At 34.2% G+C, this 25345-nt stretch overlaps 2 protein-coding genes across 3 annotated transcripts; both read right to left on the minus strand.

Annotated features, from left to right (window-relative positions):
• Nucleotides 1-3105: 3105 nt before the first annotated feature.
• On the minus strand, nt 3106-7128 carry LOC110895101 (serine/threonine protein phosphatase 2A 57 kDa regulatory subunit B' theta isoform). The gene is made up of 2 exons (XM_022142384.2): nt 5397-7128; nt 3106-3579 (listed from the first exon to the last, which is right to left on the minus strand). Exons 1-2 carry the CDS (start codon nt 6582-6584, stop codon nt 3250-3252), a joined length of 1518 nt encoding a protein of 505 aa, XP_021998076.1. The 5' UTR covers nt 6585-7128; the 3' UTR covers nt 3106-3249.
• A 5996-nt stretch (nt 7129-13124) lies between these two features.
• LOC110895102 (probable thimet oligopeptidase) lies at nt 13125-24968 on the minus strand. Of its 2 annotated transcripts, none has more exons than XM_022142387.2 (20): nt 24690-24968; nt 23859-23980; nt 23540-23703; nt 23310-23400; nt 22924-23103; nt 22683-22763; nt 22481-22558; nt 22089-22181; nt 21916-21996; nt 21653-21812; nt 20724-20844; nt 20534-20603; nt 18112-18219; nt 17816-17913; nt 16417-16462; nt 15929-16025; nt 15738-15811; nt 15231-15335; nt 14147-14227; nt 13125-13439 (listed from the first exon to the last, which is right to left on the minus strand). In XM_022142387.2, the coding sequence occupies exons 1-20, from the start codon at nt 24814-24816 to the stop codon at nt 13314-13316; spliced, it is 2103 nt and encodes a 700-aa protein (XP_021998079.1). In that variant the 5' UTR covers nt 24817-24968; the 3' UTR covers nt 13125-13313. The 2 variants fall into 2 exon arrangements, with proteins under 2 accessions (XP_021998079.1, XP_021998077.1); XM_022142385.2 differs by having other exon boundaries at nt 21653-21815.
• Nucleotides 24969-25345: the final 377 nt, after the last annotated feature.

Consider the following 25345-nt stretch of genomic DNA (forward strand, 5'->3'; position numbering starts at 1 on the left):
AACAAACAATTTGGATGGAGTTAGAGGTGGGGAGCAAACTGGCAAAAAAACCGAAACATCAGGGAGTAAAATGGCTATTTTTAAAGGTTTGAAGCAAAACCGTTAAAGTGACCAAACTACAGGGAGCAAAACGGAAGTTTACTCTAAAAAAATTCAAAAGGTGGACAACTTTGGTACAAGTCAGGAATGATTATTTTACAGTACATACATTGTTATTAACACAGACTATTATTGACTCATTGCTTTTAGAAGTCCACGCGTTAAGGTCCAAAAAACCTAACGTCCCAGGCACGATTGACCCATTTTGATCGGTACAATAATTTTGTGTAATAGACTAATAGTACAGTTTCGTTAATCAACATCGACACAAATTATCTACAATAAAACGGTAAAAAAGGTGTACGGCTTTAAAAGTTGGTTCTGTTAAGTCATAAACTATCACAACACAAATGATTAACGAACATGCCTGTTTTAGCCAATACAATAATTATTTGACCCGTTACCTAACTCGCTGTTATACCATCTTTAGTAGAAACTAAACATAATATTGTCTTATACTAAAAATTGGTTGGTTTAGTCATAAATACAAAACTCACTTGGGTTTATCACCGCAGACTCAGGCTTGGGGTCGGATGTTGACTTTAGATCAGTCAATTTACCGAATGACTCTTTCGCATCCCCAACGAAATCGACAACTACTGTTTTCAGCTCAGCTTTGGTTGGGAGCTAAAAAGATTCAGATTTGAACTCTTAGAGTCTTAGGTCGATTAAACACGCAGAAACTTGATTTAATACATTAGTATCTTGGAAAAATGTCGCGACATATAAACATAGTTACCTCGATTACATCACTGCTTGCAAGTGCTGCTCTTATGCATAAACACAAGAACTAAGAATCAACAGTACGGATATAAATGGGCCCGAATTGCACGCAAGCTACTCCATATTGGCTCGCTAAAATCTCGATTTAAGGTGGTATTAAACGAGCCTGAGCATGAGCCTAAGTTGGAGCCCTTTAGTAGACAAGCCCGAGTCCAAACTTCATAACTGAGCTTGACTAGGCTTGTGAGCACAAACGAGCCTATAATTTATATAAAATATAATATAATATTTTTATATAGTTACATAATAAATACTATTATATATATATATATGTATGTGTGTAATTATGATCAAGATAAATAAATGATATATACTTTATTTGAAAATAACGAGATATACATATATACTTTAAAAGAACATACCACAATTATCGGAATTCTGTAGCTGATCGCAACACGCGATGTTGTCGAATAGCTGTCCTTTGAATTTCCTTGTCGTCCTGTTTGAATTATACAAAAAAAAATGTCTCATCGTTAAAATTTTGATATAATCGAAGGGTATAAAGACGGCTCGCTTATCGTTAAAGAATATTTCTTAAACTATGTGTACAATTGGGTCAACCCAAATACGCCACATTTAGCTAAGAGTGTTTGTGGGTTCAACCTAAAATTAACCTGAACATGTTTAAACTAAACCAAACACACCAACTTCGAGTTACGTTTATGACATGTCATCAAATTTAATAAAATAAAGAGTAAAGTGCCATTTTCGTCCTTGAGGTTTGTTTTTTTCGCATCTGGATTCAAAAGGTTTGAAATCTTGCCATTTTCATCTGGCTCGTTAACTCCATCCATCTTTCTCCGTTAAATCAGAGGTATTTCCGTCTTTTTTGTTAACTTATAGAATAATTCGGTCGTTTTCACTTTATGTACAAGCATTTAGCATAATGTACAAGTATTCACTTAAAGGAAAATTCGGTATTTTTCACTTTATGTACGAAAATACCCCTGACTTAACGGAGAAAGATGGATGAAGTTAACGAGCTGGACGAAAATGGCAAGATTTCAAACGTTTTGGATCTTTGCTGAAACTAAGATCTTTGCTGTTGTGCCACCTGCTACAATACTAACAGGGTACATAAACAAAAACTTAAACAAATGTAAACTAAAAAACATAGAAGAAGGAACATAAACAAATTTATATAAATGAACCTTCCCGAACAGAAATGAACGGAGAGACATGTGTTCATGTACATTCATTTAACAAAACAAACATAAAGTTTGTCTGCCATACACGTGGCAGGCTCAACACCTAAACTTTCATTAACAACTAATTATTAATGGCTCAGAATCAGTGTTTTGAAAACCGACTCTACCTGCTGGTCAGACCGGTAACCGGGTTTGGGCAGGCAAGTTTATGATGTTAGAACCGTTTTGAGACCGGTTCTTACATATGGTCTGACTGGTCCGATAAAGGAACCAGTTAGACGTCTAGTCAAATCTTGAAAATATTGCCTATGATAATAACACACACCCTAACAAATATACAAGTCATATAAATATATACGACTAGTATATTATTTTTTTAAATGAATGAACTATAGGAATCATCATATATAAAGATATGGATTGTATATCCTTTTTTACATAAAATATATGACTCATACACTTCTTCTTATTCGGATTTTAGAATAAAAAAAAATTTGAATATCCGAATTAACCAAATAAGCTTTAATTAATAGGTTTTTTTAGTAAAGGGAAATGAGTGCACTAACTCCAGCCCATGAGTATCTTGGAAGAAAACATTGAAGAGCTTGATAAATTTGAAGAAGGTTATTGACTCCTACTTGTCTTCTTATTTGTTTTTGTGTAACATTTGGTGAAACTTGATTTTGTGTTTTAAGAATAATAAATAATTTCTATTTTCCAGGCTTGTATGATTATTGTGAATCTAAGTTAGTAAAATGTTAGGAACCAAAGTATAGGAAAAAAATTAAAAAAATTGGAAAAATTATTATTCGGTTTAATTTGGATTATTCGGATTTATCCAAATCCGATCCGAATTGAATTCAGATAGATTTGGATCGGATGAGAATATTTCGAATTAGGATCGGATGGAATTTCGGATAAGGTTCTTAAAATTTTCAAATCCGAATAATCCGTCATTCGATTCGATGAACACCCCTACCTTTCTTTATGAGAAGTTAATAGTTATGTTAATTTCTCTTTATGTACTTCTTTAATACATTAAAAAACAGATGGAGCATAATAAAAAGCTAAAAACTGCTGAAAATTCTTTAGCTAGTATATCATACTAAATTAGTAAAATTTAACAAATTGTCATCCTACAACACATAAAACAACACAAATTTACAATAAATTTCCCAAAAGCTTGAACCTTTAAACAATTTACGCGCAAACCCAACTCCTAATTCACAAGCACAGCTTCATTACTTGAAGCTTTATCTGCAGCGATTTCTTCTAAATGTTTCCACGTGGACTCGCGTCTGGATTGGATCTTTTCTTCCTTCGCCTCCTCTTCTTGAAAATTGAGTAAACACTCGTTGAACAGTTCAGGGTCCAGGTCAAAGAAGATTTTTCTAACGTTTAAAGTCAAACTATGCACAGCTTGATTCCAATGGTATCTCCCGTTCCGTTCAAGTGCAGGGAAGATTATTGGTAATATTACTTTGCGGTTTTGTCTGATCAAACTCTCGATGTGATCGTTGTTCCAAAAGAAAAGGGCTCGTTCCGCCACCTAAAAATTTACAAGAAAAACGAGATAATCACCTATCCTTAAAAAAACATCAATAAAAAAGCTTCGATTTTTATTACAAGAACTACCCTCAAGGGCCCTTTTTGTGGGCCATTTTTGGCGGTGGACGGTGGTAGATTTGAAAATTCTTGAATGAGTCATTTAAACAAGAGCATGTGCAGAATAACTAATTTATGAATATGAGGAAATACCAAATCTACCCTTCAACACAACATCAATCAAAAAGTTTGTATTTTTGTGGAGGATCTTATTACCATTATAAATCAATAATCTTGAATGCCATAATCAACAAACTCTGATAAAAGATAGTGAGTTCATGCATATGATAATAAGGAAATACCAAATTAACCCTTCAACACGAAAAAGCTTCGATATTCTTCTTTCAAGAACTACCCTCAATGGTTCACTTGTGATAAACAAGGATCTTATCTTATGACCATTATCAATCTACAATCTTCAATACCGATATCAAAACAATAAACGAAGACGGTTTTGAGTTATAGCCTAAACGCTAAAGGTCCATCAGTTTTAGCGCGAAAACGAAAACATGACCCCTCCCTCTAGATAATTCTACAGCTCTATCTTATGCCGGTTTCGCCACGTTTGTGTAACAAAACTAGAAGAATCTATTTGCCTTCGTCATTTAATATTACATCTTGTAGGTCCTATTTAGCTAGCTTACTTGAAGAAAAATGAAGACAGGCCCCCCTAATAACTAAAATACAAAGGTATCAACAAACAGAAGTTTACACCAACTTCCTCTATTATTCACTTTGTGGGTCCCATCTTTATTTCTTCATAAAGTAAAAGATTAAATGGCTAAAAACGAATAAAATGACCGGACTAATTCTATATGTGCTCAACGGATTTTAAAAAGCTAACCGTAATAGTTCACGTCTTGATTTACCTTCTAAATTCCTAATGCAACATAACTATAACTAAATCTCTAAAGCACAAGGAATATACAAATCAATTATAACAATGAGAACTAGGTGTTGAATTAAGGGGTGCTAAACGGGTCGTGTTCGTGGGTTGGCAGGTTCAACCCCGACCCGACCCCAAAAATTTCAGGCGAACCCGAAAATCGTGTCACACATATGAACCCGAACACGACCTGAATATTCGCGGGTTGACCCGAACACGACCCGTTTAACCCGATTTTTTTTAAAGTTCCACAAAATTAATATATTAAAATTAAAATTTACTAAAAAAACACAAATGTATATAATACAATTACATTTAAATTATAAAATCTTATGCCAAATCCTATTTTTAAGTTACAATTATCGTTTTAAATACACACCCAATTTAATTTACGATATAAAACATATTATAAATATATGGTAGAGGATCCTGTAAAAAGTGCTCAAAGTGTGAGAAGTGTATTATAACACTATATATAATACTATATAACACCATATAAACACCGTATAACAATATGTAACACCATATAATACCATATAACACTATGTAACACTATATATCATTATATAACAAATATAACACTATAGGTTGTCTGATAGCATGTCAAAGATAGATGTATAGTGTTATATTTGTTATATAATGTTATATAGTGTTACATAGTGTTATATGGTGTTACATATTGTTATACGGTGTTTATATGGTGTTATATAGTATTATATATAGTGTTATAATACACTTCTCACACTTTGAGCACTTTTTACACTATCCTTACCCATAAATATATAATATAATATAAATGGGTTAAACGGGTGATGATCAACAACTACATATATGAAAAGTAAGATACTTAAACAGTCAAAAGAACGATAAATTACCTGAAAGTGCAAACTGTTTAAGCAACGGGCGATTTGCTTAAACAAAGGCACCATGCACCGATGAAACTGGGGTTGTTGTGTTGCTTCAAGAACCTCCTCCAACTCACCTAAAAACATCAGTTCTTTCGAACTATTTGTAACGGGCCAATACTTCAATAAACCCCTAATTACCATATCAGCCAATTTACAATCTTTTTCAACAAATTGCGTAATACAATACGATAATTGCTGATGATACATCGCCAAACATTTCGGTTTATGCAACGGGATCAAAGCCCTAGAAAGAAACAACTTGTGTTCTTCCTTCAAAGGCAACGCAAACCCGTTAACGATACTTCCTAAAATCTCCAAAAGTTCAGCGATCCCGTTGTGTTTTTCGGTCTCTAAAACAAATCGGTAAAAGATATTGTTTATAGACTTCCGAATAAACGGACGATGAACCATGAATTTTCCGTAAACTCTATGAAGAATCGTCTTTAAATACTCACGTTCTCTAGGATCTTCGGAATCAAACAAATCTAATAACTTGAGAACGAAGTAATGATCAATGAACTTTTTCGCGATCTTCGCATCGGCTTCTGGTGATGCGATGAACCGAAGTAAAAGTTCGTAAACTATTTGCAAATGGGGCCATGATGGATCCATTGACGGTTCTTCTTCTTCGACATCGTAAGATACCAAGACGTTGCAGTCGCGTGGCTGCGGTGTGAGCTCTCGGAACAAATTTGCAGATACCATTTTCACAAACTCGTGCATAACAGATTCTGTGAACTTAACATTACTAGACGCCACAAAATCGGCTAACTCTAACAACGTTTGGCGTTTCGTTTCTTTTTCTCTAAGGTTTTTTGTCGGGTCGGTGAAATCATAAACTACAGAACACATAACTACTTTCTTTATGAACAAATTCTGTTTTTCACTACTTGGAACATCTCGAAAACTCGGTAAAGATTCGTAAGAAACACTTACTTGACCACTGTTACGATAATTCGTGTCGTTCGGATTGAATCTAGGGTTCAACGGGGCTGAAATGTCGGAATTCGAGAGCTTTCTTGAATTCCCACTTGCAAAATCACTACTTTTTGAGCTGGAAGAGGTTAAATCAGTGTTTTGGGTACCAAAAGATTCTTGATTTTTTGAGAATTTGGACTGTTTCCTGGAAACTTTACTGAGAATTTGCTTGATCATATCTCAGATTTCAAAGAACCAAACAAGAAACTGTAAAAACCCTATGATAAAATACACCAAATACACAAAAAGAAATCAGAACTATAAATCAAGAACCCAGCAATCTGAATCAAGCCCAAACAAACTCCACCAAACACCACCAATGCCCCTTTTTTCAAAACTTCCCACATAAATTATGTATGGATCAAAACCCTAATAGAGGTAAAGATTCTGACTTTTGATTCAAACACCAAAAACCCACTTGAAATTCAACAATCTTGCAACTTGAAAGTGAAAAATAAGCTAGCTTTTTATGATAAAAATGATATTTTTTTTATGTTTGTGATCTGGACAGATGATAAAAAGTATGGTCACCACACCACAAGAATCCTGCTTTACTTTTTACACACTTTCTTTTTGGAAAACGGTGGCTAAAAGGAATCAAAACAGTGAAGGAAAGCTGGGAAATTTCAGATAATGAAGAACAAAAATGGCAGAGGGGAAAATGGAATGTGAAAGAAGGAAAATGGGTGGGTAGGGGTGAAATATATGAGGTTTAATTTACCTAACAGGAGTACAGGACAGACCGAGCCGACCTTACAAAGTTGCAATGATTCTTTGTTGTGTGTGTTCATGACTCCAAGATTTTTTTTTTTTTTTTTTTTTTTGTGGGAATTTGTTTAGGATAAATTATAATTTGGTTTAATGGTCTTTTTTTTAACAATTTGGTCAGTGACGGATTATCGGAGTATTATCGTGTCATCAGCGGAACATTCGATTATATCTGGATATCTCTACTAGGCTATAATGTTTATACACCAATTCAGGATGAAACTCAATAAATCTGAAAAAAACCCCTTGTATGAATCGAACCCAGGACCTCATGGTCTCTAAGTCTTATCATACCCAAAAGATATCACAAGGCTATAATGACATGGGCTGGTTTAATGGTCACAGTTAGAGCATTCACATCCCATTCTACATTTATTTGTTGTAAGTTCCACAGAGAGAAAATATTATTTTTTCAACTTTATATTTGGAGATACTGTTCACTTCATTAATTTTTTTTTTTTTTGTAAGTGAATGAAAGAGAAAATGTAATGATAAAGATATAAAAAGAGTATTATTTAATGAATTAATTACATGGTTAGTACCTATTGTTTACTTATTTTGCTATTTTCATATCAATTTTTTGAAAATTTCACCATTGGTACCAACTTTTACAAATTATTTCACCATTAATACATGTGGTTGTAAAAGTTGGTACCAATGATGTAATTTTCAATAAATAGGTATGAAAATCGCAAAATAGGTAAACCATAGGTACTAACCATGTAATTAACTCTTATTTAATTGAAAATAAGAAAGAAAAGGTAGAGAATTTTTAGAGTAATTATAGAAATGAGGATAGGGGAGAATGGATGTGAATGCTTTTAGATGGATCGTGTTTATGTGTTAACGTGTCGGACCTAGTTCGAAATTGTAAATTTGAAACGAGCTTGAACATGATATGAACTTTAGGGATGGCATATCGTGTCAACCCGACCTGTTAAGATCCGAACACGATAAGATACGAACACGAAACAGGTTAACACAAACACGAACACGAACCTGATAATAAACAGGTTACACGAAACGACTTGTTAAGACACAAAAAAATTACCAATGTATCATACAACTTGTTAAGACACGAAGACGACCTGTTACTACATATCTAATATCTAGCCATTAACATGTATTGTATAATGGTATAGTCTTAACAGGTCGTATCATGTCTGACACGACCTGTTAAGATACAAACACGATAAAACACAAACACGAAATAGGAAAACACGAAAATGACACGAAATTAAACGGGTCTTATCGTGTCGACCCGTTATAGACACGAAACATGTTAACTTCGTGTAGGTTCGTGTCGTGTTATCGTGTTCGTGTCAGAATTGTCAGCCCTAACGAATTTACACTTCATGTCGGTCATGAACCGCATCCGACCCGTTCAACCAAAAATATTGTTGTGTTTTATTTTTACAATACTAGTACTCCTATATTTAAAAGCTTACTAAAATACAAATCGTTATGATAATCTCTCTTTTATATTTTAAATTTTGTTAGTCAGCTTCATTTATGACAAACGTATTTTTAAAATGAACATGTCAACATACGAACACACAAGGTCAACTGGACATGACTTGTTCAACCAGAAGTTTTTGTGGGTTCAACCTAATACAGTAATACTAACTCAAACCCATTTAAAACTAAATCAAAGCTTACAAATTCCATCTTAGTTTCTTGTCATGTTAAAAATTCACCCTTTTACGGACTACGGTTTAATCCTTGTTAAAATAGTTTCACTTGCCAAAATAGATTTTGATATTGTTTTTTTTTTTTCTAAAATACATATAAATTGTAACACCACTTAAAAAAAAGTTTATATTGCTTAATTAATTTGATCATATATAAGCAAAAGATCAAATACAAATAATCTTAACATACTAAACATACAAATTAAAGGAAAAACCAAAAAGACAATGTGGCATTTTTGTAATTACCACCAACTATCAAAGTTACAACCAAAATACCTAAAAAAACACAATTTTTTTTTAACATTTTTTATTAAAAAATCGCTACATTTCGTTAGCAAAAAAAAAAAAAAAAAAATTTTTTGGCTGCTACTAAAAGTAGCGATTTTTTAATAAAAAATGTTAAAAAAATAAAATAAAAAAATTTGTGTGTGTTTTTTTTTTTTATTTTTTTAGGTTTTTTGGGGGGTTTAGTTTTTAGCATTTTAGCTTGGGTGGGGGGTTAGGTTTTTTTTTAGGTTTTTTTTTTTTTTTTTTTTTGGGGGGGGGGGGGGGGGTTAGGCTTTTTTAGGTTTTTGGGGGTGTGGGGGGGGGGGGTTAGGTTTTTTTTTAGGTTTTTGGGGGGTGAGGGGGGGGGGGTGGGGGGTTTAGGTTTTTTTTGGGGTGGGGGGAGTGGTTAGGTTTTTTTAGGTATATTTGTAGAGTAACTTTGATAGTTATTGATAATTACAAAAATGCCACCTTGTCTTTTTGAGTTTTCCTTCAATTTGTATGTTTAGTATGTTAAGATTATTTATACAAGAACTTTACCCTTCATATGTATTATCTTTAAGGGGTAAAGTTCTTGTACAAATAATCTTAACATACTAAACATACAAATTGAAGGAAAACTCAAAAAGACAAGGTGACATTTTTGTAATTATCAATAACTATCAAAGTTACTCTACAAATATACCTAAAAAAACCTAACCACTCCCCCACCCCCAAAAAAAACCTAAACCCCCCACCCCCCAAAAACCTAAAAAAACCTAACCCCCCCCCTCCCCCCAAAAAACCTAAAAAAAAACCTAACCCCCCCCCCCCAAAAAAAAAACCTAAAAAAACCTAAACCCCCCCCCCCACACCCCCAAAAACCTAAAAAAACCTAACCCCCCCCCCCCCCACACACACACACCCAAGCTAAAATGCTAAAAACTAAACCCCCCAAAAAACCTAAAAAAATAAAAAAAAACACACAAATTATTTTATTTTATTTTTTTAACATTTTTTGTTAAAAAATCGCTACTTTTAGTAGCAGCAAAAAAAAAAAAAAAAAAAAAATTTTTTTTTTGCTAACGAAATGTAGCGATTTTTTAATAAAAAATGTTAAAAAAAAATGTGTTTTTTTAGGTATTTTTGGTTGTAACTTTGATAGTTGGTGGTAATTACAAAAAAGCCACCTTGTCTTTTTGGGTTTTCCTTCAATTTGTATGTTTAGTATGTTAAGATTATTTGTATTTGATCTTTTGCCTATCTTTAAGTTGTTAGAAATATGTAAACTAACAATGATTTATGCTGTGTGACGCATGCATTTTTTTTATAAACTTTGTAATATTACTTTTATTTACGATGTCAACTCATGGATAATGTCACTTTGATCTATTATTAGATCATCTGTACTGTGGTTTTTTGGCGTTTTTTCCCCCAAAAAAGCCCCATAACGCCCCTCCATCGCCCCATGGGCCTTTTTCTTCAAAATTTGGGTTGGGGTGTTCCAAATTAAACGCTGGATCGATATTTTTGTGGGCAATCATGCCACTACACCCATTTCTTCATTAGTTTTAATTAAAAAAACAAAAAAAAAATAATTCGGTAATTATTGGATTGGGCATTAACGGGCATTATACCACTACACTCATTTTAAACAAATGCCCCATGATGACTCATTGCTGACTGGACCGTCATATGACAGATAATACCCAAGGATGGAGCATTATCTTTCTTCACCCCTACTCATTTTCTTGGTATTTTTTTCATTAAAGTCTAAATGATAGTTTTTTTCTATTTTTTCCTTCAAGATTCCTCATTAGCCAACTAGACCATTGAGGTTGCTTAACGATAATGCATATAGTGTCTAGTGATGTAGTCAAACATTAACGTTAGTGACTATTCATTTAACTTTTAAAATGAACATTACCAAAAGAGGATTGTTTTTAACTTTTAAAATTAACATCACCAAAAGAGGATTGTGGCTTGATGTTGGGTTAATGGGACACTTGTTTTTATAAAATTTATAAAGTCGTTAGAAAAGCTGATAACATATTATTAATTTTTTTTAATGAAAATAGGCCCAAAATTATAATTTTTTTGACATCTTGAAAAACATGAAGCCGCTCGTGTTTGAGATTGGTTACGTTCACCATACAACAGCTAAGGGTTGTTTGGCAACTTCTGAATTGGTAAGTGCTGAACTATTAAGAGTCAGTTTAATGCTTAACCGTTCAGAGATAAACGTCTGAACCATTCAGACATCTGCTCGTGAAACAATCTGAACCATTAAGTGTTGAACCAGTAAGATGTCTGAACCATTAAGAGCTAAACAAACAACCCCTTGCATTCGTTCAAGTGTTTGGATAGAAACAAAATCATCATCATCATCATACTCAGTAAATCCCAGAAATAGCAAAGTTAAGGTAGGTTCTGAGGAGGGTAAAATGTATACAACCTTACCTCTACCCCATATAATAGAAACAAAATGTGTATAGTTATTTGTTTGCTGGATGTGACATTGAATAAGCAACTTGAACATTACTAGTCATTCGAAAATACATTAAGGTTAGTTGTAATGCATAACAACTTTGATAGAAATGCATTTGATTAGCCATCACCTTTTATATTCTAAAGGTGTCATCAAGGACATGGTACAAGTCCCTTTGGCTGCATGCATGTTTACAAATAATTAAGTTCCAATAATGCCAACATGAATATATGCATTGCTTTTTAAGCAAAAGATACAAACCTTTAAAAGCACAAAAGGATATCCAAATTATGCAAAGCATCTTAGCAAGAGAAGTCTCAAAATGTAATGATTATATTATAGTAATCCTATGAAACTTCAGCATAATCCTCCTTGATAAATTAATTAGAAAGGTTAAATCTTTCTAACCGTGCAGCTAATTATCTTCTACATTATAAGATTATCGGTGTAATCTTATTATTATCGTGTTAGGTGTCATGATTATATCCTATAGACATAAGACGATTGCTTCTCGGGCTAGTGCATTTTAACCCGCTTCGCCTCTAACTCATCGGTTAGAGGCGTAAAAAGGACCAAGTTGTGTAATAAATCAGAAATAATAAGATGAAAACGACTTGCTTTCTAATGATATTCAACATCGTCAGATAACTTTCGACATTCTAATATGAGGTTAAAATGATCTGCAAGGTTTCAAGCATTCAAGAACCCTCAGATCAGGGGCGGACCTAAAGAAGGTCCAGGCGTAGCACGGGCTACGGCTCAACTTTTTTCCGGTAGTGTAAAAAAAAAATCGATTTTTATACTAAGGACAACTCTAAACAACTATGAGGACACCCCTCAAAAATTTTTTTACAAACCAATAATAAGCCCAGTTGGTGATGATGATACAAACCCAAATAATAAGCCCAAATAATTAAATAATAGCACATTAGATTAGCCCAAATAACTAAAAAAAATTTCGAAAGTGAAGCTTGTCAAGACAGATTTACGCAATCGAATCGGCCCGGAATTTTTGAACAATGCTACGGTTTGTGCGGTCGAAAAGAAGTTTTTACTTTATTTATTTATTGTTTTTTTAATATTGTATGATTGCACGGTAAAAAAAAAATTTTTGATGATACCCCTGAGTTTATGTTCTAGTTCCGCCACTGCCTCAGATAACTATTGACTTTCGACATCGTTCAGTTTTACTATTTTAGCGATGTTCTACTATTATCTAACGACCCATTACTAATAAAATACAATCCAAATCAGATCAACACTATTAAGAAAACATGTCTAACCACCCCTAGATTACCGATGCTGGCTGCCTGGCCCCGCAATCCTAATGGGCCCAAGATCCAAGTGGAATGAACGAGATGGCCCACAAAACAAATCATAGGCAAATCTTCAAGCAAAAATCGGGAAATATTGGTGGAAGGCACCATCATGACCAACCATGGCAAATTGGCAATTGGCCAAGACACAAACAACAGTTATATATACTTATATATCATAATCTTCTGTAACACCCCACCACGACCCTACCCGAAAAGTAAACTTTTAATTCCCAGAAAAACTAGTGAAAATAATTGACTTTAAGATTATTGTACAGTCAGCGATCTGTTCTTCCCACGAAACATTAAGATTACAAAAACATTTAAATTAGAATCTGTTGATTGGCAACCAAAATTTGTTGGATCTGACATGAGATGAATCCTGCATGTGACATTCTCATCTGAACGATGAATTATCAAATGTTTGGGATTTGCTGTCAACAAAAGCTTGGATTGAAGGTTCTCTTCCGAGAAAATCCGATAGGAGTTCAATAGGTTCCTTTGACCCTCCGGGTGCCAATACCTGTTGACCAATGTTCAATATCCAATAAAGTCAACCATTGTTTTTCTTCATTAAAACAAGCTGGTGGAAAGATTAGGGGGTGTTTGGGATTTTGCTCATCCAAACAGTTCATCTGATTATTTAAGAGTCAAATAAGTTGTTCCTCAAACCTATGTTGTCAAAAGCGCAAAAAACGTGCGTCTAAGCGCACCTATAGCGCCTGGTGGCAGCCTAGGCGCAAAAATGGGTTTTTTTGAAAAAAACGGCATGAGGCGCAGGAAACGCGCGCAAAAACGGCCTGAGGCGCAGCGCCATAAGCAGAAATAAACGAAACTGCCTCACGCGGGCCCGGGTTTTTCGGAGCTGCATTCTTGTCCGCAGGTGCGGTCACGCATGAGTTCAACCAAATTCCAGCTCAGAAACTCATTTTATATGTGGAATCTTATTTATTTTCAAAGCTTACCATATTTTTTATATTTTTTTCTCTATGTGCGCTTTTCTTAAAAAAGCCCACGCTTTTTTTGCGCCTTGCGCCTAGGCTCCGGGCGAGGCCGATGCGCCTCGCCTGCGCCTTGCGTCTTTGACAACATAGCCTCAAACACCCGCATAAAAGTTAAAAGTTCTATTTACACAATACAAGATGGCCCATAAACCAGTTACATTTATCTTATTGAAATTCAGTTTCCTATTTTTCACTTTCGTTTTAATTAAAAACATAACTTGAATACCTTATTCCTGAACTGCATGCCTGTATGCTGGTTGAAAATATTATCACGAAACTTTGATGCATAAATATCAGCTGCAAATACCTGTAACAATATATTCTTAGCATAACTTTAATATTGTTGGTATAATTTACGTTAACATGCCAGCGTACTTGCAGCCTGGATAGTGATCACACGTAAATCCTAGGTATGTTTTATAACATTGACCAGGTCAAGGCGACAGTAAAACGTAACTAGTTGTAACTCACATGCTATCATGTATGTTTCGAAGGTACACTTGGCATTTCTACCCAAAGAAAGATTTTCATGCCACCAAAAAACAAATATTATTATTAATTGCTTCATAAATCATAATATATTATGAGAAAACATGATCATATCGGCGTTAGTAGTTGAATGGGAATTTTTTTTGGTACAAGCCATGAATGGTGGGTTGAAATCAAGAACACATTTTCCGAAGAATATAAATGTTTTACAAATAATTAGCATGTCAAAAGAAGAATTTAAATGTTTTACAAATAATTGGCATGTCAAAATATGAATACACATTATATTAATTCAATAGTGATGTGATTTAAAAGGTTTTATGCATTGAAAGTAAGATTGGGGTGATTCCTTCGAACCATTTGACCCACCCGGTATTTCAAAAGAGATGAATATTTAATACGTCACTTTCTTGGTCAATAACAAATTTGGGAACTTGTGTTACTATTTGAAAATATGATGTCAAATGTGATTACATATTACATTTATCTCAGAATAGACAAGTGTGTATCCCTGCCATTCAATAAAACATACTTTTAACAAAATAATAACATAGCTTTTGAATAAATAATTTAGAAAGTTTTATGAAACACAAGTACACATCAAGCGATTTTCGGCTCGCTTGATCTGCTCTGGCCATTTGAACCATTTCCTTTTAAGCCAACTATTAGATTTTACACGTTTGATCTGTTAGTGATCAATCATAACCCGAATCAACAAATTAATACGTAGATGGGTCAAAATAACCACCCCATGTACTCAACCGAGCTCGTTAGCAGAATGACAACGCTAGTAGTAAATAATATATAAATTAGTTTAAAACCTGACTCCAAATATGACTATAGCAAGCAGCTTCACAACCAATAGCACTACTTGGGAAAGAAGAAGCTGGGTTGGTTCCTTCCAACATCGGTAAACCTAGCATTACCTGGAACGGGAACGCAAGTTAAATTTGCGTCTTTACTCCACATGTTATAATATCATTTTTACCATTCTAAAACACTTAAAATCTATAGTAAATAAAAATAAAACCAGTCAACATACAACATGTTTTACTGAATAAGGGAATAAGAAAACAAAGTTATTACTGCAAATCAGTTCAACATCTAAAGTTTACTATAATTATTCAGTGAAACATGCTGCTGTTACAGTAGTATCAAGTAACTAATTTTATTCTATTATATTTAAACAATATTATGAAATTTGGAGGGATGAATCTGAAACTTTGAACTTTTAGAAGGGTATATATGAAATTGCGCTAAAAGAAATGGCTAGATGCTTAAAAGAATTGCCTACTAAATAAATCACTGGTAAAACAAAAATACATTACCTTTGGATGGAGATGCTTAAATAAACCAACAATATCAACGTTTTCAGTCGAATGAATAATCTGATCAAAAAGACCTGAAAGACGCCCCTTTTGAGTCTTTTTAACATAAAAGATATTATATATGTAAAAAACTGTAATAAAAGAAAATAGTTATGCACCATACAAGTACAACACATGATCACATAACTTACAGTATAAAATTTCTTGCTTCAATTTAAGCGCTGAAAAGGAACACCGCCATCTCTTAAGTGATTTGCATACATCATCACCTATAGGCTTTGTGATGTCCTACAAGAGATTGCGCGATATTAAGTTCAAATGACTTGCATTTAGATTAAGAAGGTTATACTTGAACTCAGTGGCGGACCCAGGATTTTTGGACAATGGGGTCCAAAAAAAACACAAAAAAAAAAACGGAGAAACAAGTATCGAACCCATGACCTTTTGTGTGCAAACAAGGGGTTTTACCACTGCACTAGGCTGACTTTCATTGTTATGGGGTCCAACTAAATTATTTTATGGGGTCCATAGACAATTTTATATACCGTTTCTACTACTTTTTTAAAAAAGATTGGGGTCCGGGGACCCCGTTCCTCGTAACGTAGGTCCGCCCCTGCTTGAACTAGAATATTTAGTTGCTAATTAATAGTACACATGCTAGAATACAAAAATGAGTCACCTGATGGAAACCAGATATCAGCTTCATGGAGGCCGCTTCATAACACCTATGCAAATCATTTAAAATTTACCAAATGCATAGTTGACAGATAAAGAATTTCGAAATAATATGTGTGGAGGCCCCTCGGCTATACAACTTTTTTTCATTAAGATCGCTCATATACTGGAACTATTTTACAGGCCACTGAAGTATGTATCCAGTATAAAGTATATCAATTCCAGCTAAAAATATTCCAGAATATTGTAAAAGAGTAAAATGCCATTTTCGGCCCTGAGGTTTGATCAGTTTTGCAACTTTCGTCTAAAGGTTTGTTTTTCCGCATCTGGATCCAAAAGGTTTGAAATCCTGCCATTTTCATCCGGCTCGTTAATTCCATCCATTTTTCTCTGTTAAGTCAGGGGTATTTTCATCTTTTTTGTTAACTTAAAGGGCAATTCGGTCTTTTTCACTTTATGACATAATGGATAAGCTGGATGAAAATGGCAAGATTTTAAACCGTTTGGATCCAGATGCGGAAAAATAAATGATAGACATACGACCAGTGGGCCACCCGAGCCACAACCCAGCCCATCTTCGGTGGAAATTAGCCGTCCTAGCAGCCCACCAACATCGGGCCAACATACACCACGGTGGGTATCCATGATTCGAAGTGGCTAATGGGCCCAGGGCAAGAGAGTTCAAGACTTCCATTCACATTTTTATTTTCCAGCTCGTTTATTTTAATTATGTTTTTTCCTTTATTTTCCGTTGCTAAATTTGGTCAGTTTTTATTTAGTTTTATGCTCCTAGTTTGTAGCTTAGTGGGTGGTTTTTTTGCCATCTCACTTAAACTTTGGTACGGTGAATGGAAGAGTAGTTTTTCTGGTTCATTTCTAAAATTCTCTAGATTAGGGAATCACTATCCATTGCTATCTTAATCTGTTGGCACGATTGAGAGGTGACCTTTGGAGTTTCAGTCAGCCTTACGTGGTGTTCCTGTAGCGTAAGAAACCCTGCTGGAATTTGCCCTTCGAAACCGACGGGTGGTGAAACTGTATCTCGGAGGTAACTCGTTGTTCTTTTTTTATCTAAGGATTCGGGTTTAATTCTGATCCCAAGTCTGACTCTGCCTACCAATAAACCTTTGAACGAAAGTCGCAAAACTGACCAAACCTCAGGAACGAAAATGACATTCTACTCATTGTAAAATGACGAGACACGTTAAGCTTTTTCACGCAGAATCGCTGTTTATTGATAGCTCGACACAATGGTATTAATGTCTTTCTAAAAAAAACAATTCACGACTAGGTGTGTTTAACTGTTTATTCCAAGATTTGGTATAACATACATTTTAGGGTGGCCTTGATGAATAAAGTAGAATACACCGGTGGCATCGCAAAAATAATAAACACAAACATACCAATTTTCTAAGACCTGTGCAGGTATCTCCACAAAGTCAGAATCAAGACGTAATCCACTAAACTTTGCATATGATGCCCGATTGCACATATAGTGGACCTAAAATCACATCATAAAGAAATGAAAAGGTTAATGCACTGAAATAAAAATAAGAAAAACAATATCCACAAAATAAAGGATATGGATTGTGATCAGTTATGTATTCTATAAGACCATTGCTTAGAGTTCAAAACCGTGTACTCAATTATGTATTTTCTAAAACCATTGGTCATAGTTCTAAAATGAAAGGTCACATACCACATGGCCAAACTCGTGAAAAAGTTTAAGGACTTCAGAGAACCGTAATAACACAGGATCATCACCAACTTCCTTTTTAATTTGGGCTACCAGCAAGGCTACAGGAATCTGAAACAGAATTTACAGGTGGAATGTCATGAGGCATGAATAATTATACAGAAATCGAAGTGGCTCGGGTATCTTGCTCAGCAAAGCCAGAACAGGGTGGCTCAAACCAGTGGCGGATCCAGGAATGTTTTCATTGGGTTCACTGTTTTTATATGCTTCAATTTCATAGGACCGGATATAAAAATTTCCGGGTCGGTTGACGGTTCGAATCGGGTAAGGTTCATCACAAAATAAAAATACAATACAAATACAATAATTCTTCATTTTCACATAATCATTCAAGTTTCAACAAACTAACAAAACATATTCATCGTAAAATAGAATCACTAGACACTAATTCAATTGCAAATTTTCACATAATCATTGAAGTTTTGACATAAAACCATATATATAATGAAATAAATCAACCATCAATCAACTTAAATACATATACTATACGGTTTGTTTCACAAATATTTTAAGCTTGTATGGAACCAACTCAATTTTCAAATGAAATTGAGCTTTTAAATGGATCAGCAACTTGAGCTATTAAACGTGAGTTTCATGTATCCACTTATCCTATTGGATTAATTTCAATGAATTGAGCTTTTGAATCTAATTAATTATAACATTAATGTGTATTCTATTTTTAAATATTCAACTCATCTAGAATAGAATCAAATGACAAGCATGGGGCTGGTGTTTGAGTTTTGTTCATTTGGAAAGGGAGTTGCTCGCTGGTATAAGGAAACCCTGATTTGAGATTCAATTTACATTAAGAAAAAACTTTAAAAAACGCAAAAAGGAAGGATTGAACCCAGAACCTCATGTTTAGAAGTGGAATCCTTAACCATGGAGCCCTTCATCAATTCTGTATATGGGTTCACCACATATTTTTTATGTAGCATCTCTACTAAAAATTCAAAACCAAGTGGGTTCGTGTGAAGCCGGAGCTATATACCTAGCTCTGCCGCTGGCTCATATATATTGTAGTACTCCTTCCACCCCAAAAGGAGTTGTCCACAAATAACAAACTTTAAAATGTATAAAATGAATTCAAATTTTATTTAGCGGAATATCAATTTTACCCTAAATGATTTTTAGATGTTGGGTCACAGCGGAAATCCCACCTGGGCCAACGTTGTTGACCTGGCAGATTAACAAATTGACGTTGAAAATCTTGCAAGATTCAAAAATAGTGGCGATTAAGGGTAAAATGTAAAGTTAGTGTACTTAGTACTATAGGTATCATTTTCTAAACTGGGCATTTATTTTGGGGTAAAATGATATAGAAATGTGGGTAAAAATTTTGGGACAAACGGAGTTTATCAGATGTGTTTTTGGTACCATACTACCAGATGAAAGTTAGCATAAACATATACTAGGACAGACAATAAAATATTATTACTGTACTATAACACACCAACTTGACTTCCTCTTAAATAAATGATAAAAGCGTCAACCAGGAAAAAATTATAAAAAAAAAAACATTAAATAATTATGCCTTTACTCTTGAAGCTTGCTAATTTTAGAATTAGACCACATAGTAAGTTATACATCGTATAATGCAGTCTTAAAACTGCATATGATATTATAACAAAAACTCCAAATTAATGTTACAGATTATTAATTAACTTAAAATTATATTTCTTGGCTGCACTGAAACTTATTCCTGGATTTATAGTTAGTCCGAATCAACTTATTATCTTAGTTTACAGATGCCAAAGATCCCATGCATAAGAATCGTAAGCTCATAAGGTTTTGGTATTTTCTCTATAAAAAAAACTCAAGGTAAATTTCATGTAACTAAAGCTCTAAAATAACTTTTATAACATAAAGTTGTGATATACAAACCCCATCCCCATGAAGAAGTCAACTCCAGACCTGGGTTATGCGTGTCATATGGGTTACCTTCTAAATCAAAAAATATAACAAGAACCAACTACGGAAAGTTATAAAAAATAACATTTATAACAAAAATCAGAAATTAAAAAACTAAATCCATCCATGTCATTATGGCTAAAAAAATGAACTTGGTAAGTACTACACTCATGAATACCAAAAGAAAACTCTATAAACTGGAAAATGTTGCTAAGGGAACTTGAGAAAACCAAAATACTATTGTTATATATAATATACTGATTACAGATCAAAACAAGTAACAGCACATAGACATGTGAACCCTATCCTAAATTCGGTCTAATCCCTATTTATCCTAATCTAACATTATCTCAAACTAACAATGTAATCATAAACGAATTCTAATAATTATCTAAAAAACAAGATAGTGATAAACTCAAAACATTTGGAAAATAAAACTAACAGTCACATATACCTGTCTTGAATCATTGGTTAATGAACCGTTTTGAAGAGGGACTACACAAGTATGACCATACTTTCCTTCCCTGTCAAAGGAGAGAAACAACAATTAAAATATCACATGTCAAGTTCCCTTTTATCATATGTTAGATTCTACTAATAAACTGAAGAACAAGTAGTAACAGTAAAGTATTTGATATACCAACCTGGTATACATATCAAGGTAGAAATGGCCTATTAAATCAGTAGAGTTCAAGTCAAATACTGAATAAAGCTCAACATCAGGGTGCCAGACCTCTGCGTCAGAAACTTTTTCAAATCTTAAGCCTGCAGCAATTAAAGGGTGCAAGTTATGTATTAACTTGATGATTCAAACAAATGGAACAAGTTACCTATGGCAATTTGGGCCCATTTATTTATGAATGGGTCATATTCCGTTAACAAAGTCTCCAAAAAATTAAACAAATTAGAGTAAAATGTCATTTTCGTCCCTGAGGTTTGGCCGATTTTGTGACTTTTGTCCAAAGGTTTGTTTTTCCGCATCTGGATTCAAAAGGTTTAAAATCTTGCCATTTTCATCCAGCTTGTTAACTCCATCCATTTTTCTCCGTTAAGTCAGGGGTATTTCCGTCTCTTTTGTTAACTTAAAGGGCAATTCGGTCTTTTTCAAGGGTATTCGGTCTTTTTACATAAAATGAAAAAGACAGAATTGCCTTTTAAGTTAACAAAAAGAACGGAAATACCCCTGACTTAACGGAGAAAAATAGATTGAGTTAACGAGCCGGATGAAAATAGCAAGATTTCAAACCTTTTGGATCCAGATGCGGAAAAACAAACCTTTGGACGGAAGTCGCAAAACTGGCCAAACCTCAGGGACTGAAATGGCATTTTACTCAACAAATTATATTATTCAAACAAATTAGACTATTATATAAATAATTTAATTTACGTAATCATATATGAGTCATTTGACCCGTTAATTATCTAAAAAAAACAAACAGTGTTTTGTGTCAGCCCAACATGACATGTTTCAATAGTTTCTCGTTTGAGTCGTTACTCAACCAGCCTTACCCACCCATTTTGCCACATCTATAACAACTTAATTGTTACATCAACATAAATGTGAGACGATTACCAAAAAGATCTTGGCATACTTTGAAAATCCCTGACTGAACTAAACTAACAGGAAAGTACTGTTTTACAGCTTCAAAGTCCAGATCAAATTGTTCTTCCTCAACTTTCTTTACATAATACGGTAGATCTTCTATTCCAAAAGGAATTTCTCCTTCCTCTTTCTTCTGAATGCCAAAAAACATCAGCAATGGCAAGATTGATCGTTTTAATATGAAAAAGATATGACAGCATCTAAATCTATGAATAATGTAAGTTGCAAATAACCTTCATATCTTTTAGTAGGGTAAGCTCTCTAGTAGCCAAATCATTCAAACTAGCAGAGATTTCCTCTAGAAACTCAAATACCTGAAAACTTGGTAGCATTGTCATTAAAAAAAAAGATTATAAATAGATTACTGATTTCAAACACAATGATATGAATATGAACCCATACAAACCTTTGAAGATGACATTGCCATTCTACGATCGGTAACAAAATCCGCATAGTTAGTGTAGCCAAGTAATCTAGCAGATTTATGACGCAACTGAACCTAAAAAAAATAAGGAGAAAATCAATGCACAACAAATAAATTTCGGTCAGACCCAAAAAACATCACATTTACCGATGCTTGTGTATTTAAAAATAAGCGTAAGTGCATACCCCCCCCCCAAAAAAAAAAAAAAACTAGTTCCCAGATTATTTATCATATTTATCCATCTTATAAATAAAGTAATAGTTCGCCGTTACTTGCTAATAAAAATATTCATGTAACCTTTGAAAAAAAAAATTCATTCCCATCATGTTTGCGTTTTCAGAAGAATTTTCAGATGGCGTTCAGTTCAGTATTACCAATTTCTCTAATATAGGAAGATTGGCTTCACATCTTCTCCCATAGGCCCCTGCAACAACCCTTCTGGTCGGTCCCACCTTCAACAGAGTGAAACAGAATATAAGTGTGTTTGCATTAACACAAGCCTTGAGGGGATATCAAAACATGCATTAACAAAAAAAAGTGGATCGTGATCATCTTACAATTTCCAATAAAGCATACCTTGCATAAGTCAAGCAGTGCTGAAACGTGATGGCTCCTCAAAATGATCTTGTATTTATTATTCTCAGACCTGTCTAAGCTCTAAAGAAGAAAAAAATATATATATAAGTTACTACAGCAAAACATAGCATTGGCAAATAATAAATAAACTCCTTGCTTAAAAGCAAAAGATAAGTTTTCTTAACGCCCGTAAGCAAACTGTAACATGAATGATTTATTACAGGAGAAATGTGTCTATAACCTTTAGAAACTCTAGAGGCAAGCCAAGCAACTCTGATTGATCAAACAGAAGAAATGAGTTATCATCATTCAAATTCTGGATATACCGCCTACTTAGCTCATCAATTTGAGCCCTCAACCGCTGTAATTCCTCTCTTTTTGTCAATGTGAGATTCATTCCATTACGCTCAAAGTCTCTAACCTGTCACTGAATATATAGCAATAAGTACTTGAATCAGGAAATTGATGAAGCTGGTTAGTTGCTCCTCAAATAAGATTCACATAGATGACAAGTGGCAACGCCTCACAGCTGCCCTTTTAAATGGCATTAAATCAAATACTGCAAACAGAAGTTAACAAAAAAGAAAACATCCTATAGATAAAATTCAAAAGATCTCCAATTCATACCATGGATTGTGCATAACGTTTTGATTCCGCGTTCGTCCATTCCCCCTTTGCTGCAAAGGCCTTAACGACAAGATACACATCTTCACGTCGGCTGAACAGTTATATTTAAAATACGGTTAGAGAGAATACAATATGTTATGCCGAATGTGAAAACGTCTCAATTTCTCATCTATATATGGAAAAAGAATGTATAATTAGCATGCACTACGCAACCGGTAAAAAAGTAAGACCTGCAAGCCGAAACATGTGCATCTATTCTCCTTTCGGCTTCAGCACTTGCTTTTCTTACTTCTTCTGAAGTAGACACAAATTTTGGAAAGATACAAGATTGTACCAGCGGGAATTGGTATGCTTCCAGTTCTTCAAGTGGCTTTATAACATTTGCATAGGTGACCTGCAGATTCAAAAAAAAAAAAAAACTAACATGTACCTCTCCTTACAAGTTACAAGCAAACAGATAACCCTACTGAACCTAAATCGAACTGAATAACTCGCAAAGTCAGCACTACTAGTTAAAGATAATGATAAATTCATTTATATAATACATACCTTATCAAGTGGAACTGAAGCTACTGCATTATAAACTGCCTTTGAATTAGCAATTACACGATCAGCGAGTTTAAGTATATCGAATGCAGAGAGATTAACCCTAACATTGGAGCCTCGAAGACCTGAAACATTCAATTAACCACCAAATTCAAATCATTAAAAACAATTTCTACATAATAACAACGCAATAGGCGAACTAGATACAGATAACATATTAGATAAACAATCAGCAATCACATGATCAGCTGGTTAAAGTATATCAGATGCAAAGAGATTAACCCTAACATTGGAGCCTCGAAGACCTAAAACATTCAATTAACCACCAAATTCAACTCAATTTCCACATAATAACAATACAATAGGCGAACTAAATACATATAACACGTCAAGTAGACTCGTAGATTGCGTGTTAGCTAAACAATTAGCAAGTATATCAGATGCAGAGAGATTAACCCTGACATTGGAGCCTCGAACACCTAAAACATTCAATTAACCACCAAATTCAACTCAATTTCCACATAATAACAACACAATAAGCGAACTAAATACATATAACACATCGAGTAGAATCGTAGATTGCGTGTTAGCTAAGCAATTAGCAAGTATATCAGATGCAGAGAGATTAACCCTAACATTGGAGCCTCGAACACCTAAAACCTTTAATTGCGTAATAATAACAGCGCAATAGGTGAACTACAGATACGGATAACACATCGAGTAGATTGCGTGTTAGGTTAAACAGTTTCAACGAAATAGGTGAGCTAGATACGGATATTAGCTAAACAGAACAAATCAGATGATACTTGCGTGCTTATGAACAGGAATATATACCTTTTTTCTTGAGATCGTTTCTCTTCGAGTTAATTGCATCGATAGCGAACTTAACGGCGATTGTTAAGAAAGCAGCAGCTCCGGTGATGGCTAACACGTTCCGTTTGCCTCTTTTGTGTGTCGACATCGGGTATCTGTAACACCGATTTATCTCCGGTACAGTACGGCCGTCGGTGCGGCGGTGAGCGGTGGTAGGTGCGGCTGTGGGTGGGATAAGTTAATTTAATTTAAAGCGGTCTTGTTTATGTCGCTGAATAAATTGGAAACAGGAGGGAAATTTGGGCGGAATGAAAATGACTTCTTTTTTTTTAACGTCGGACAAACGGAAACGTTTGCCACCTCATTTAAAAAAAAAATGTAAATTACAAAAATTGTCATCGGATTATATGTTCTTTATTTTAAAGTCGATGGAAATCGTACCTAATGTTTGCAAAATCTTACATATTACGTCATTTAGTCCTAACTTGGTTAAGTTTAAACATTAAGTTGGGTTATGTGAAAAGTACATAAGGGCACTTTGGTCAAAACAAGACAAATTTTATACAAACCATAGGTTTGAATGTATTTGCTAACAAACCATACTTTAAGTTGTATACTAGACAAGACAATTTGGTTTTTAGACAAGACAAGACAAGACACATTTATTTCATACTCGA

This window comes from Helianthus annuus, chromosome 12 (assembly GCF_002127325.2).
Source record: "Helianthus annuus cultivar XRQ/B chromosome 12, HanXRQr2.0-SUNRISE, whole genome shotgun sequence".
In the NCBI taxonomy this organism is placed as follows: Eukaryota; Viridiplantae; Streptophyta; class Magnoliopsida; order Asterales; family Asteraceae; genus Helianthus; species Helianthus annuus.

Bases quoted from the DNA above. Each gene is read 5' to 3' on its own strand.
- LOC110895102 (XM_022142385.2), bottom strand. From the start codon at position 24,816: ATGTCGACACACAAAAGAGGCAAACGGAACGTGTTAGCCATCACCGGA. The intron at 23,104-23,309 runs GTATGAATTGGA...ATTCAGTGACAG, and splicing joins AACGTTATGCACAATCCATG to GTTAGAGACTTTGAGCGTAA. The intron at 13,440-14,146 runs GTATTCAAGTTA...ATTGGTCAACAG, and splicing joins GCATGCAGTTCAGGAATAAG to GTATTGGCACCCGGAGGGTC.
- LOC110895101 (XM_022142384.2), bottom strand. From the start codon at position 6,584: ATGATCAAGCAAATTCTCAGTAAAGTTTCCAGGAAACAGTCCAAATTC. The intron at 3,580-5,396 runs GTAATTTATCGT...GTAAATTTTTAG, and splicing joins TAAACAGTTTGCACTTTCAG to GTGGCGGAACGAGCCCTTTT.